The 11394-nt window shown below is 47.6% G+C and overlaps 6 protein-coding genes across 6 annotated transcripts; 1 reads left to right on the top strand and 5 right to left on the bottom strand.

Moving 5' to 3' along the window:
- Positions 1-341: 341 nt before the first annotated feature.
- Positions 342-2034, bottom strand: DFJ58DRAFT_806479 (uncharacterized protein). Its single transcript, XM_041391182.1, has 6 exons — positions 1489-2034; positions 1221-1376; positions 1144-1170; positions 1029-1091; positions 921-980; positions 342-818 (listed from the first exon to the last, which is right to left on the bottom strand). Exons 1-6 carry the CDS (start codon positions 1763-1765, stop codon positions 691-693), a joined length of 711 nt encoding a protein of 236 aa, XP_041239804.1. The 5' UTR covers positions 1766-2034; the 3' UTR covers positions 342-690.
- Positions 2035-2059: 25 nt separating this feature from the next.
- On the top strand, positions 2060-3641 carry DFJ58DRAFT_806485 (uncharacterized protein). The gene is made up of 6 exons (XM_041391183.1): positions 2060-2138; positions 2189-2308; positions 2364-2377; positions 2429-2838; positions 2892-3348; positions 3405-3641. The coding sequence occupies exons 1-6, from the start codon at positions 2099-2101 to the stop codon at positions 3516-3518; spliced, it is 1155 nt and encodes a 384-aa protein (XP_041239805.1). The 5' UTR covers positions 2060-2098; the 3' UTR covers positions 3519-3641.
- On the bottom strand, positions 3642-5273 carry DFJ58DRAFT_806488 (dihydrouridine synthase-domain-containing protein). The gene is made up of 5 exons (XM_041391184.1): positions 5053-5273; positions 4964-4999; positions 4613-4904; positions 4141-4543; positions 3642-4094 (listed from the first exon to the last, which is right to left on the bottom strand). The coding sequence occupies exons 1-5, from the start codon at positions 5164-5166 to the stop codon at positions 3710-3712; spliced, it is 1230 nt and encodes a 409-aa protein (XP_041239806.1). The 5' UTR covers positions 5167-5273; the 3' UTR covers positions 3642-3709.
- Positions 5274-6292: 1019 nt separating this feature from the next.
- On the bottom strand, positions 6293-7374 carry DFJ58DRAFT_806492 (autophagy-related protein). Its single transcript, XM_041391185.1, has 6 exons — positions 7222-7374; positions 7050-7166; positions 6899-6994; positions 6755-6840; positions 6658-6695; positions 6293-6606 (listed from the first exon to the last, which is right to left on the bottom strand). The coding sequence occupies exons 1-6, from the start codon at positions 7255-7257 to the stop codon at positions 6428-6430; spliced, it is 552 nt and encodes a 183-aa protein (XP_041239807.1). The 5' UTR covers positions 7258-7374; the 3' UTR covers positions 6293-6427.
- A 29-nt stretch (positions 7375-7403) lies between these two features.
- On the bottom strand, positions 7404-8495 carry DFJ58DRAFT_806496 (uncharacterized protein). The gene is made up of 7 exons (XM_041391186.1): positions 8302-8495; positions 8141-8247; positions 8021-8083; positions 7920-7965; positions 7751-7862; positions 7659-7701; positions 7404-7598 (listed from the first exon to the last, which is right to left on the bottom strand). Exons 1-7 carry the CDS (start codon positions 8328-8330, stop codon positions 7543-7545), a joined length of 456 nt encoding a protein of 151 aa, XP_041239808.1. The 5' UTR covers positions 8331-8495; the 3' UTR covers positions 7404-7542.
- DFJ58DRAFT_806501 (uncharacterized protein) lies at positions 8496-11028 on the bottom strand. The gene is made up of 16 exons (XM_041391187.1): positions 10719-11028; positions 10554-10658; positions 10350-10452; positions 10210-10227; positions 10125-10150; positions 10049-10074; positions 9951-9999; positions 9658-9700; positions 9506-9606; positions 9401-9460; positions 9317-9365; positions 9203-9260; positions 9117-9141; positions 8949-9060; positions 8872-8898; positions 8496-8823 (listed from the first exon to the last, which is right to left on the bottom strand). The coding sequence occupies exons 1-16, from the start codon at positions 10775-10777 to the stop codon at positions 8692-8694; spliced, it is 993 nt and encodes a 330-aa protein (XP_041239809.1). The 5' UTR covers positions 10778-11028; the 3' UTR covers positions 8496-8691.
- Positions 11029-11394: the final 366 nt, after the last annotated feature.

The following is an 11394-nucleotide window of genomic DNA, read 5'->3' on the forward strand; positions in this document are numbered from 1 at the left end:
AAGGAGCTTGAAGAACTGGAGTGAAGCGATGTCGAAGAACAAATTACTTATGACAAGTAACGTCATGCCGCACCGTAGCATGCCACGTTCGTCCTCCCGGGATCCGTTAATCTCGCATGAACATCAATATCTTGAGATCGATGTGGAACGGTGAGCAAATTGTTCTGATGCCGACATATTTGAGTTACGTTGAGTACAACCACGATGTGAATCTTACACAGACGCCGAACGATCTAAGCTTCCGTCAAGTTCAACCTGTTCTTGAGGTGACGAGACGAGTGACAATATCTTCTTGCGCGGAATACTTTTCTAAGCCTGTCAATGACTTGAGGGCAAGACACTTCTTTTGGCAGTGCAAGGCTCCGTTGTTACAGCAGAGAGGGCCATAATGACATAGTCTGGTAGATTTGTACGTCATTAATACTACACCACATAGCTAGAACACGCAAAAAATGGCCAGTCTTCGATAGGTTTGCAGACTCCGCGACAAAGTCTGTCCTATGATGAGCTGTCTATTTAGGCTGTGAAACGCTTGAACCATGCGACCATGCAGCGCTGACACTCTTCCTTTGCCCATCCTGGAGGATTATGTTAATAAGCAGACCATAGGCAAGAGTAAAAGAGAAAGCAGGAAGTTGTGCGTTAAAACAAGAACCAGCGCGAAAAGGGTAGAAAAAATCGAGAGAAGAACTACTCACGCTCGTTCTCCACGTTCAGATCACATCTAACCGCAAATCCATGTTTCACACCGCTGAAAATCTGGAAGTGGTACGTCTTCTGTTGCTCGACAAGCTTGTCTTCAACCTTCCGACGTGTCTCTTTGGGGAACGTTTGGTCGGTTTCAGCGCAGGAAATAATATCGGGACTAGTCGATCAAACTTGTCAATATGTAGATCTAGGACAAAAGAGAAGTAATGTACCTGTGCATTCGTCGATCTCCGTCAGATCCTCGGAGGGAGTGGCAGGGTGAGCGATTGCGCCTATATGATATTACGCACACATATGGTACGAGGCTAGGATATACGTACCACACACAATTAAGCCACCGTTCTTGGCAAGATTGAGTACATGCGGCCCGCCAAAGCAAAAGCCTAGAAGCAGGTAGGTATGGAATAACGCCAAGACAATAATGGATAGACGTACCAACAGCACAGTATTTCAAGCCTGGGCCTATGGGGAGTTGATAGGTGATTAGTGAGATCGAAAAGAGGTTACCATACCGTATTTCTTCACAACAGCGTCAGCCCATGGCCGAGTATGGGTATTAGCGTTACTAAACGCCTTCTCTATCCACGCCGCCCTGTCGAAGTCCGGCTTGTTCATGCATTCATGGATAGGTTCTCCGAAAAAGTAGTCGAGGCCGAGCACTGTGAACCCTGTGGACAGGTCAAACCGGGAAATCATACGACAATTACAGTTCCTGCGCGGAATCATACCATGAGAAGCATAATAGTCCATAATGAGCTGGTTGTTGAGGAAGAAAAGGACCGAAAACATCAGAAAAGTAGAGGATGACGCCCTTGGACTCGGATGGGTTTGTAGGCTCAGATACATATGTCTGTACGTTAGCGATCTCCTCCTGATAGCCAACTGGAGTGCCGGAGTGGGAGACAGCAATAAAACAGTGCTCACTGAGCTGAGGGGTCATGCTGTCACTCAGTGGGGATTGGGTGCTGTCATCAGTGGAGACCATGCACATAAACCATTTATACGTCTGTACTACGAAAGGCAGCGACGTGGCGTGCCCTGCGTCGCCCACCGGCATCGTCCCAGTTCAATCTATTATGAAGCACGGCCGATGCTTATGGCAATACACCTAGTGCCACCGTAGTCAGATATAGAGAGATTTTGTAATAGAAATTACTACGCAGTACAAAGACCTATATCCTGGAAATGAATCAGCAAACATAAATTTTGTGTATACATACGAGAGATAATAAGCGATAAAGCAGAAGATGGGCAGGTTGAACAAGAATTGAGAACGAATCGCCGACAGATGGGAGGGTTCTGGAGTCTTCCCGCGCTGTAGTAAGCAGATAAGACCATCCTTAATGATGTTACCTGTGCCACTGCCAGTGCACGCTTATCCTACTCCATCATGGACCCAACGCCACAAGAAATTCAGATAAATGTCAAGGGTGCGACTAATCCACAACTCATCATTGCAAAACATATTAATCAGAACTAGGACCGAGCGAGCTCAAGTTGCAGATCACAATCAGTACTGACAAGACTGTGCTTGACCTCAAACGTGCCATCGCAGAAAAGTCTGATGTAGAGGCTGATCGACAGAGGCTTATATACTCTGGTGCGTGTTAATGCATTTGTCAAGGTTTCGTTCATTCAAGTATTGTATCCACAAGGCCGAGTATTGAAGGTATATATCATTGCATATGCCTCTCATGACCACTAATAATTTCTTGCACAGGATGAAGATGTCCTGTCGACATATAAAATTCAAACATCTCACACCATCCACATGGTCAAGGGCGTCGCTCGCTCAAACGTATCCGGTTCTCAAGCCTCCTCTGTCCCAGTCCCGCCCCTCCCCACAATGCAAGCTGGCCAGAATCCCCACGACCCATTGACACAGCTCAACTCTCACCTTGGTTACGGTGCCCTCGCTGGTTTCAACCCATTTACAGAAATGGGTCTGAACCCGAACGATCCTAACATGATGCAATCAATGATGCAGAATCCCCAATTCCTCCAGCAGATGAGCAGCGTCATGAGTAATCCCGCTGTTCTCGACCAAATCATCGCGAGCAATCCTCAGCTCGCTGCTATTGCCCCTCAAGTCCGCGAAGTCTTCCAGAGTGAGAGGTTCAGAGAGATGATGTACGTCGTTTTGTCTACCACTACTCCTAAAGATGCATACTGATCCGTGTTAGATCAAATCCCGAATCCTTCCGCTCGATGCTACAGATGGCGTCAGCATTCCAAGGTGCGGGTGGGGGCGCAGGCGCCAGTCCATTCGGTGGAGCATTTGGCTTCCCCGGCGCAGGCGGTGGCGCGTTCCCGGCACCAGGCAATCCATCTACAGCACCTGCATCATCGGCCTCCTCCAACCCCACTGCCTCCCCCACAGGTAGCCAACCAGCTCCAAATCCTTTCGCAGCATTTTTCCCTCCTGTCCCACCAGCAAGCGCAGGGACTGCTAGTGGTGCAGGCACAGGCGCAGGAGCCAACCCATTTGGCATGTTCGACCCTGCGGCTCTCGCACAAATGCAAACCGCCTTTGGAGGTGGCGGTGGCGGTGGTCTAGGCGGATTCGGTGGCTTCGGTGCGCCTCCTGCTGCACCCGCGGATTCGCGGCCACCCGAAGAACGCTTCCAGGTGCAGTTGCAGGTGCGTCTTGTGATCCAATGAGCCTTTTTGTTCTTGGATTTATATTTTGGAAACAGCAATTACAAGATATGGGGTTCACAAATGCATCGCAGAATGTTAGAGCGCTTCTTGCTACTGGTGGAAATGTGCACTCGGCGATCGAGTATATACTAACTGGTGGAGGATTGTAGCGGGGAGAACGAACCTTGGATGTGATAGATGGATAGGTGGTGTGGACGTTTCTCCTTTCCATGTTACGTTCGAGATAACTGTATCATTGTGTACGCCGTAATAAAGCCAGCGATCTACCTTATGTGTCGTATTGTATGGATGGACGAGATATATTATATGAACGAACGGTGAAGGACACAGTCGATGGCAATCACAAAGAGGCGTCTATATCGCCTACGGCAGATTGCCCAGAAAGCCTCGCCCGCTTCACGTCCTCGTGAGCGGTAGGTATCGGTGAAGATGCTCGTTTCGAAGCCTCTGTTGGAGACTTGAGCGGTCTGAAGTACGGTTGGGAGAGCCAATGCGGCAGTACTCTGAGCCCTGTCGTAGGCTCGATCGTGATCAAATCGTCAATCGTCTGTCCCCCCTTCATCACCTCTGCAGCATCCCTCTCCATGCGCTCCTTCATCTCCTTCGCAATCTCAATATATTCCTCAACGACATTCGACCCTCTGATCCGTCCTAATCTCTCCCTCAGATCGGTCTCCCTGCTCAGAGCAGGATGCATGATTTTAAACAAATGACCTTTGACCGCGCTCAGTTGACGTTGGCGTCTTGAGGCTCTTAACGATAGCCAGGTACTCAAGCGCAAGGTCCGCATGGGGTGGGTGTGCACCTGTCAGGGTCGATGATGGGTTCTCAGGCGATGCAGGAGCAAATAAGGCAGGGTTATACAACTGCCCCTCAGCGCTCATCACCCCATCCACGCCGGTCTCTTCCAGGCACTTCTCTACATCTTCATGAAATAAAATGTTGCCGTTTGCGAACACAGGCACCCGAACTGCCTCTTTCACGGCTTTAATGTGCGCCCAGTCTGCGAGCCCGGTGTTTTGTCCGCGTTGTGTGCGGAGGCGACCGTGGCAAGTGAGGATCTGGGCCCCTGCGGATTCCAGCATTTTGGCGTAAGCCACCGTTTTTTCTACGGAGGGAAATATTCGGAATTTGGCGGTGACAGGTACGGAGAGGTTTTCATGAAGTACGTTGACTGTTCCGACGGATACGTTATTAGCCCTACACATTAGAACTATTATATACAATAATGATAGGAACGCACTCAAGTCATGAATCAAATCCCACTCATCCATCAAAAAGCTCCCATAGTGTCCCTTCTTTGCGATATCCTGAGGACACCCAAGATTTATATCAACGGCATCACAGTGATCTTGTACAGCGAGTGCGCTCGTGAGGAGCTGTGAGGGATTATTTGCACAGAACTGAACGATGAGCGGGCGGTCGTGTGCATTTGAGCCTTCTTCGAGACAAGAAGTATTGAACGCCTGAGCACGATATGCGTGTGCAGAAGGGGGAGAGAACATCTTTGCGTTTATCATGGGTGTGTAACAAAGCTGAGCAGGTTTGAATTGTGAATGACAAGGACAGCAAGTGATGGTAATCGGAGGCGTACCTGGGCACCGTATCGGCGTGATAGAATTCTCCAGGCCTGAGTCAAGTAAACGTAAAATAACGGATGACGTTCACGTGTACTCTACTCACCAGCTCACTTTGATCTACCATCGGCGCAACGATGAGCTTTGGGCTACCGAGGATCTGGTGGTAGAAATCGTACCCAGCGAGTTTCCTGGGACGATCGGTGGTCTGAACTGCCATTGTGACGACTTGTTGGAAAGTGCGCTCGCGCAGAGCGCGCGAGAGGAAGGAGACGAAGGAAGTTATTGGAGAACCGGCGCACTAGTATTTCGAAGCTAATGGGCAAGATTTCGGCGACAGAGATTTTTGGATCATGGTCTCACGTGACTTACACGACTCGGATATAATACCCCCTGTATACGATTTCCAACCCTCGGGGTAGCTGCTGCTTGAAGCTTGAACGTTGTGAAACACAGGCACACCAGTTGGTCATATCAGTGATCTTAATTGGTTGTATCCAAACATATATTTCTGATCCTCTTGCTAGTGTTGTGACACAAAAAGTGATACTCTTCCTGGCGGATATCCAAGTACGCTTTTTCATGAGCATTAATGAGATTACTCGGTGCATACCTGTGTGTTTGCAACGAAAGGAGCTGAATGAAATCACTAGGCTATCTCGTCCTTGGACCTGATCACTATTTCGGAGACTCTGTTCAAAATCACACATCTGCCCGTGATCTCCAGGAGTGGATTCTGGAAGCGCGGAAACCAGACGCGTTACTCGCCTGGATAGACACTGTAACTGTGCTTGCAAAATCTAGTACATAGCATGTCCCAGCATGGTCATGCTCCTCGAGATGTATTCATGATATGATAGGAACTGAGAAAACGAAGTACTTGCGCTGTCGGTAAGTCGCGATACAGGTAACGCCAGGAGACATTGAACCCCCTGTGTTAGTGTACTTCTTCGGAGCCCCGTTCATCGTGGGCATGTGTTCCCGGAACTATAGTTGCCGGTAAGTGATTCGTCAAGTCTTTCAAGAAGTGTGCCCACGCGAGAACTTCAACATCCCATCCTGCTGCCAAACACCATACAGGACCTATCCTGCTCTCTTGCGCAGGTAAAGTATAGTCAGCCGCCAAGTGCTCATGCTACTTGCAGGTGTTCTCAAGCACCAAGTACGAATTTGCAGTTCGAGGTGACCCAGATATCGAGACAGCGTAAGTGGCCGAATCTATTGTCGTCAGTGTCGAGAATGACGGTCAAGTGTCTGTGGACGAAATCGAGTGCCACACACCCTCAGGCTCCGCATCTAGACCTTGTGTAATGATGCTAATTCTAGAGGTGTAGAGGGCTGCCTTCTCACACGTGTTATAGCCATGAGCGAATGTCAGAGAGATAAGTAGCGCCAGTAAATGGAACAAAAAATCAATGCAAGGTCTAAAACATACATCTTGTGCTTATCGCATCTGCAACATCCTTCTGAAGCTGTACACACTAACCAAGCTCAACCCCACCAACTTTAACAGCAATCTTGATTGGAAAAGGGGATATCCCTGACGCATTCGTGATGAGAGGAACTGCCGTGCGCCCGCGCTCCGACGAGGTATGTGTTAGCATCACGTTCAAAGCCTTCAAAAGTGTTGACGCAAGATTTGCATTGAATTCTTGCCGGTCTGTAATCGGGAATGTTACGATAAAATTGCGTCAGATGGAGAAATCCTCACCTTCTGACTTGGGTTGTCGCATCTCGGCATTCACAATCCTGTCATACATACATAGTATTAGCCGCTCCGTTCAACAAGGATCACCAAAGAAAAACACCATTGTTCCCATGGTACTTCTTCCTCCCCGACGTATACCTGAAACCAAGACTTCTTTGCCTTTTTCTCCGAAAATGTTACTATCATCTGAATGAAGAACGAAATGAATAGGGAATATGTACGATAGACAGAAAAAAAAACTCACTTGACCACGCTTGTTCGCTCCGCTTTCGATTCCTTTCCAAAAGATATCCACTTTCTCAGTCACGAGTTGCTCCATCTCAGGATCCGAAATACCTGGCTGTAACGACGACTTGGTGATCCTGTCTAAGCAGTGTGAAACATAGAAACCTCACCATGGTGACATCAAACACCTCGAATGTCTGAGGCTTCACAGTGCCAAACAGCCTATGGAAAAGTATCGAATGGAGAATTGCGGTGAGAACCTCTTTGGCGCTGTGTCTGTCGAGGATCTGGGCTAGCATCGCATCAGAGGTTTTGGCGAGTAGAGAACGAACGGGTACGCACGACGTCGATTGTCACGACGGGGAAGTTGGCGTTCATACCTGCAGGTAGACTGCAGAGTATAAACTGAGTTCTAGTGGAGCGATAAACCCATGAAACAATCAATTCGTAGTTGCCTAGGTCGTTGGAACTGTCTAAAAGGGATGTGGATCTCGCGGTTACGGTAATCTTATCTTAGCTCAAGCTAATTTCATATTCTGATATTTGATATATGCAGTTTCAACGTTCTGCACGTATTGATCAAGTCGGTCTGTACGTATTTCTCCGATTACAACCCGTCACATCAGATGTATCTAGAATATCGAAACTTGCAACGAGAACGTTTCAAGCAGATGAGCGTAAAAGATCATATGCCGTGTAGGTGGAGCCAAGGAAAAGTCCTAACGAGGTCGCTACATCAGCACCCGGTGATACTAACTGAGATGATGGGATGTACATACCAAAAACAGGAAGTTCACCAAGTATACCACCGCGTGTATTACGCTACACGGACGTCATGAGCAGGTGATTAAATGGATCAAGTCCCACATACCTTGGCCGGATCTCCAGTGGTATACCCTAGAGTATACAGAACACGGGACAGTGCCCATAAACCACATCCATATCCAGCAAAGACAGGATACTTCATTGCAGTCACCAAAGTGCTAAACCGGCCGCAGACGGATGAGACAAGCCATACAGGGATTCAGCAGAACACTCACGTCACAACAATAATAGGCATGTGCTCGAGTGTGTTTTGGTGAGCGCCTAAGAATCATCGTGAGTACGCATGAGACCATAAATTCGGTGAATGACGATTTACGCTGGGCGCAGTTAAAGAGGAAGGCTTCTTTAGAAGCATCAGCTTCTGCTTTCTCGGCATACACTGCAAAACACCCCTTTGAGTATTCCGACATTACTTGGTAGGAGCAATGGCACGCACGCTGAGGGTACTTGATTCCGGATTTTGTTCTGTGCTTGCCTACGACTAGCATCTGCCAGCCAAGAACCCAAGCGGTGGATACCAGTCCAGCTGCTACATACCCGAAACTTCAAAATAGTGGTGTAAGACACCACCTTTCTGCCGAGCGCGGAGAAACTTACCCGGGGGGCAAAACAATGGATGAAGACATGATGGCGGTTTGGAAAGAACTTGTACACGTGTGACATGTCAGTAAGTCGGTGTGGCACTGACCCAACAGGGGACGCGTAATCAGTCGGCTTGCCGGACAGCAGCATCCCACGGGCAAGTCCGAGTGATTTGGCTTGCGTTGCTGAACGCTTTTTTTACATTAATGCGGAAACAGACAACGCAGAGATACTATTAGATATGGGACGATGTATGTTGCTACATAGCGAGGAAGGTAGTACAGCTTTCGATAAAGACAGGTGTGGAAATGATTGGCAACCAAAGATGGACAAATATCAAAGAAGATTCACGGTACGACAATAGTTGGACAATATATAGGTCAAAGGAGTTTAGGAGGTTGTGAACTAAGCCATCTGTAAAATCGCTTCAGATGAATGGCAGGCAGCTTTCGGAGAAGTCGACGAAGGAGACGGAGAAGGAGTCATGATGTCTGCATCTACCTCATACTCCACGGTTTTTTCGACGTTGATTTCTAGCTGTAGTAAAAGTTAGATTAATCTCACGATCAAGGTGCAAAGCTGGACCTTGGTTCCAATGGGATCCATCCGCGACTGCAGCAAGTATGAGCCATCAGACTAAACATTGTTTTCTGGCCACTCACAGTGTCACGGTCTGAACGGAAGCGATTTACCAAGCCCGGGAATGCCAAAGGGAGTTCTCCCGACAAGCCTCTCTGGGCTCGCTCTTGCCGGAGTTGCTTCCGAGCGTTCAATCTGACCAGAGCGAATATCGAACATGCACATATACGAAAGGTTTATAGTATACGCACGTGGCCAACAGGGAGTTCGCATACACTATAGGTCAAACGTGAATCAGTAATTATCATTTCGTCAGGATAACTCGAGTGCAACGCACGTTTACTAATGACAAAATGCAGCCCCATGAAAATGAGGTTGGTGGGCATTACAAGCCACTGTAGAGTCAGCATGGATTAGGGATACAGCAGTAATGAATGTCTATTAGGCTCACGCAAATCATGGAGATGACAGTTGCGGGCGCTGATAGAAATAGTGAGCAACTGATAATCTCGATTTGACCAAGCTTCGGCATTACCTGGTGAGAGAATTATTCTCCAATGTATACAAGATTACTGAATTTATGACATAGTCCATACTGTTCGTGTAAGCCTTCGTGAATGTGCACGGAGCGTGAACTCACCTTGAAGAAGCTTTGCGGGTAGCTCGCAACGAGTAACAAAGGAATATCGCAATGAGAACGTCGACGAGAGATGACAATGCGAGACCCAATGTGAAAACCCACTACATGCCCATAACGTTACATGACACTGTGACACAAAGTGCGACACTTACTCGGAACTCCTGCCTGAACTCTGAGAACGTCTTGAGATGAATCCTATGCACTGGCGTTATGATCGTTGTGTAGCATTACAAAACATGTACTTACATCTCGGCCGTTGTGACTACGGCGGCAAAAATAGATCAGCGAGTCGTATCGTGGTCAAGAATGCCGACCTACCAGAGGCAGAACCTAAAAACAACCATTAATCCCAAGAGGCCTGAAGAAGAGCAAGACGACTCACATAACCGCAAAAATGCGATGGCCAACTACGGCAAAGGGCGTTCAGTCCTCATCCGATTTTGACAGGACAAGACTTACAATAGGGGCGGTGATACGCCAATTACAACGGCTCACTGCAACGGAATGTGGTATGTGCTTAATATAACGATCAATGGGGCTTACGTTTATGTATGCGATGGGCGAAAAAGCTGCACGGTTTGGTCTCAACTTCTGGCCATGTGTCACTGAAAAGACTTACCAGTGGACAATGAACGTCAATATCGCCTGCAAAATTAATAAGAAACTTCGATCGTGTTTGAGAATGACAAGAGTCTAAGACTCACAGTCAATGCTATTGTCATCTGACACAAGACTACAATCAGAGAGCGTGTATAGACTTCGATTGAATTTACGCACCGCCACAGTGCTGCACGACGTGGTCAAACTGTCAAACAGAGAACATACGATTGTCATAAGGAAGGACGTACTCAGGTATATCATTTATTTTCGATGTATCGCCAAAGTTGTTTATTAGATAAATCCATATCGATGCACAAACCAGTGCGGTATGAATACTGTCCAAGACCCTGCGCATGCGATAACTTAGTACCTGTGAGTCGCGTTCGCTGAAGGTAGGTGACCGACCATATCACGGCAACCTTCCCGCAGAACAGGTTCAGCGAAGCACCAAATTATTAATAATATGTCACTCACGATGACCTTCCTCCAGGCTAGATCTGTGGGGTACAACTTGAAGTAAATGAATGATTGTACTGTAACGATCCCTGAAAGTCTTGAATGTGGCGAGACGCCCATCAGGATTAGTGGCGGAAAGAATATAGTTCTGACTTACGCAGCGGCCACAAAACCACCCACAAGGATCGCGCCGTACGTTGCAGGCACGCTAACCATGTTGCACAGGAAGTCTGTGTGTAAGAATAATAACTGAAATACGGAAACGATGAAAGGCGGCACAAAATATGAAGAAATCGCGAGCGGGAGAAAAAAGACAACAGACAAACTGAGGTTGAATGTTGAACACAGACGCGAACTGCACGGGTTTAAGAAGGTTTTAACGTATTCATAAGGCCCAGTATTCCAAGAGGTACTATTCAACGGCATGTAGGCCCCAGCGAAAAATGAATGAGGAGACATGAATTCTTCCTTATCCTTTTATGGAACATTTGCGTAAATCAACCGTAACGTTGACCGTGTCTTTTTGTTCCAGGCTCAGAGCGCGGAGCTTGTTTTTGACAGGACGATGAATGATCCGCTGTTACAACTATTAGAAGAAGTCTCACAAATAAGGTGCCCAGTAATTGACATGCCGGTATTACATATTGAAATTAATGTGGTATCTGTTGAGCAGCTTTTCGTGATGCTTTCAAGCTTCAAAGCTTCACGGACTGAGGCCCTATATTCTAAAATCTGTTCAAACTTCAAACTCGCTTGGCAGGCCTGCATTCCTTAGCACCGAATGGACCAGCAGTGTGGAGGCCACGCCAACTTTGACGTCCGAATCAGCGGCT

This window comes from Suillus subalutaceus (genome assembly GCF_016647625.1).
Source record: "Suillus subalutaceus strain FC151 chromosome Unknown DFJ58scaffold_118, whole genome shotgun sequence".
Classification (NCBI taxonomy): Eukaryota; Fungi; Basidiomycota; class Agaricomycetes; order Boletales; family Suillaceae; genus Suillus; species Suillus subalutaceus.

Bases quoted from the DNA above. Each gene is read 5' to 3' on its own strand.
- DFJ58DRAFT_806492 (XM_041391185.1), bottom strand. From the start codon at position 7,257: ATGAACGCCAACTTCCCCGTCGTGACAATCGACGTC. The intron at 6,841-6,898 runs GTGAGTTTTTTT...TTCTTCATTCAG, and splicing joins GAGCGAACAAGCGTGGTCAA to ATGATAGTAACATTTTCGGA. The intron at 6,696-6,754 runs GTGTTTTTCTTT...TATGTATGACAG, and splicing joins GAAGTACCATGGGAACAATG to GATTGTGAATGCCGAGATGC.
- DFJ58DRAFT_806479 (XM_041391182.1), bottom strand. From the start codon at position 1,765: ATGCCGGTGGGCGACGCAGGGCACGCCACGTCGCTGCCTTTCGTAGTA. The intron at 1,171-1,220 runs GTATGGTAACCT...AACTCCCCATAG, and splicing joins CGCTGTTGTGAAGAAATACG to GCCCAGGCTTGAAATACTGT. The intron at 1,092-1,143 runs GTACGTCTATCC...ACCTGCTTCTAG, and splicing joins CTTGAAATACTGTGCTGTTG to GCTTTTGCTTTGGCGGGCCG.
- DFJ58DRAFT_806501 (XM_041391187.1), bottom strand. From the start codon at position 10,777: ATGGTTAGCGTGCCTGCAACGTACGGCGCGATCCTTGTGGGTGGTTTT. The intron at 9,261-9,316 runs GTGAGCCTAATA...CTGACTCTACAG, and splicing joins CTGTCATCTCCATGATTTGC to TGGCTTGTAATGCCCACCAA. The intron at 8,824-8,871 runs GTCCAGCTTTGC...CTTTTACTACAG, and splicing joins TGGATCCCATTGGAACCAAG to CTAGAAATCAACGTCGAAAA.
- DFJ58DRAFT_806488 (XM_041391184.1), bottom strand. From the start codon at position 5,166: ATGGCAGTTCAGACCACCGATCGTCCCAGGAAACTCGCTGGGTACGAT. The intron at 5,000-5,052 runs GTGAGTAGAGTA...TACTTGACTCAG, and splicing joins TGGTAGATCAAAGTGAGCTG to GCCTGGAGAATTCTATCACG. The intron at 4,095-4,140 runs GTACCTGGCTAT...ACGTCAACTGAG, and splicing joins CATGCGGACCTTGCGCTTGA to CGCGGTCAAAGGTCATTTGT.
- DFJ58DRAFT_806485 (XM_041391183.1), top strand. From the start codon at position 2,099: ATGGACCCAACGCCACAAGAAATTCAGATAAATGTCAAGG. The intron at 2,139-2,188 runs GTGCGACTAATC...AATCAGAACTAG, and splicing joins AATTCAGATAAATGTCAAGG to GACCGAGCGAGCTCAAGTTG. The intron at 2,839-2,891 runs GTACGTCGTTTT...GATCCGTGTTAG, and splicing joins GAGAGGTTCAGAGAGATGAT to ATCAAATCCCGAATCCTTCC.
- DFJ58DRAFT_806496 (XM_041391186.1), bottom strand. From the start codon at position 8,330: ATGTCTTCATCCATTGTTTTGCCCCCCGG. The intron at 7,966-8,020 runs GTAAATCGTCAT...GATGATTCTTAG, and splicing joins CCTCTTTAACTGCGCCCAGC to GCGCTCACCAAAACACACTC. The intron at 7,702-7,750 runs GTATGTGGGACT...ACGTCCGTGTAG, and splicing joins CCACTGGAGATCCGGCCAAG to CGTAATACACGCGGTGGTAT.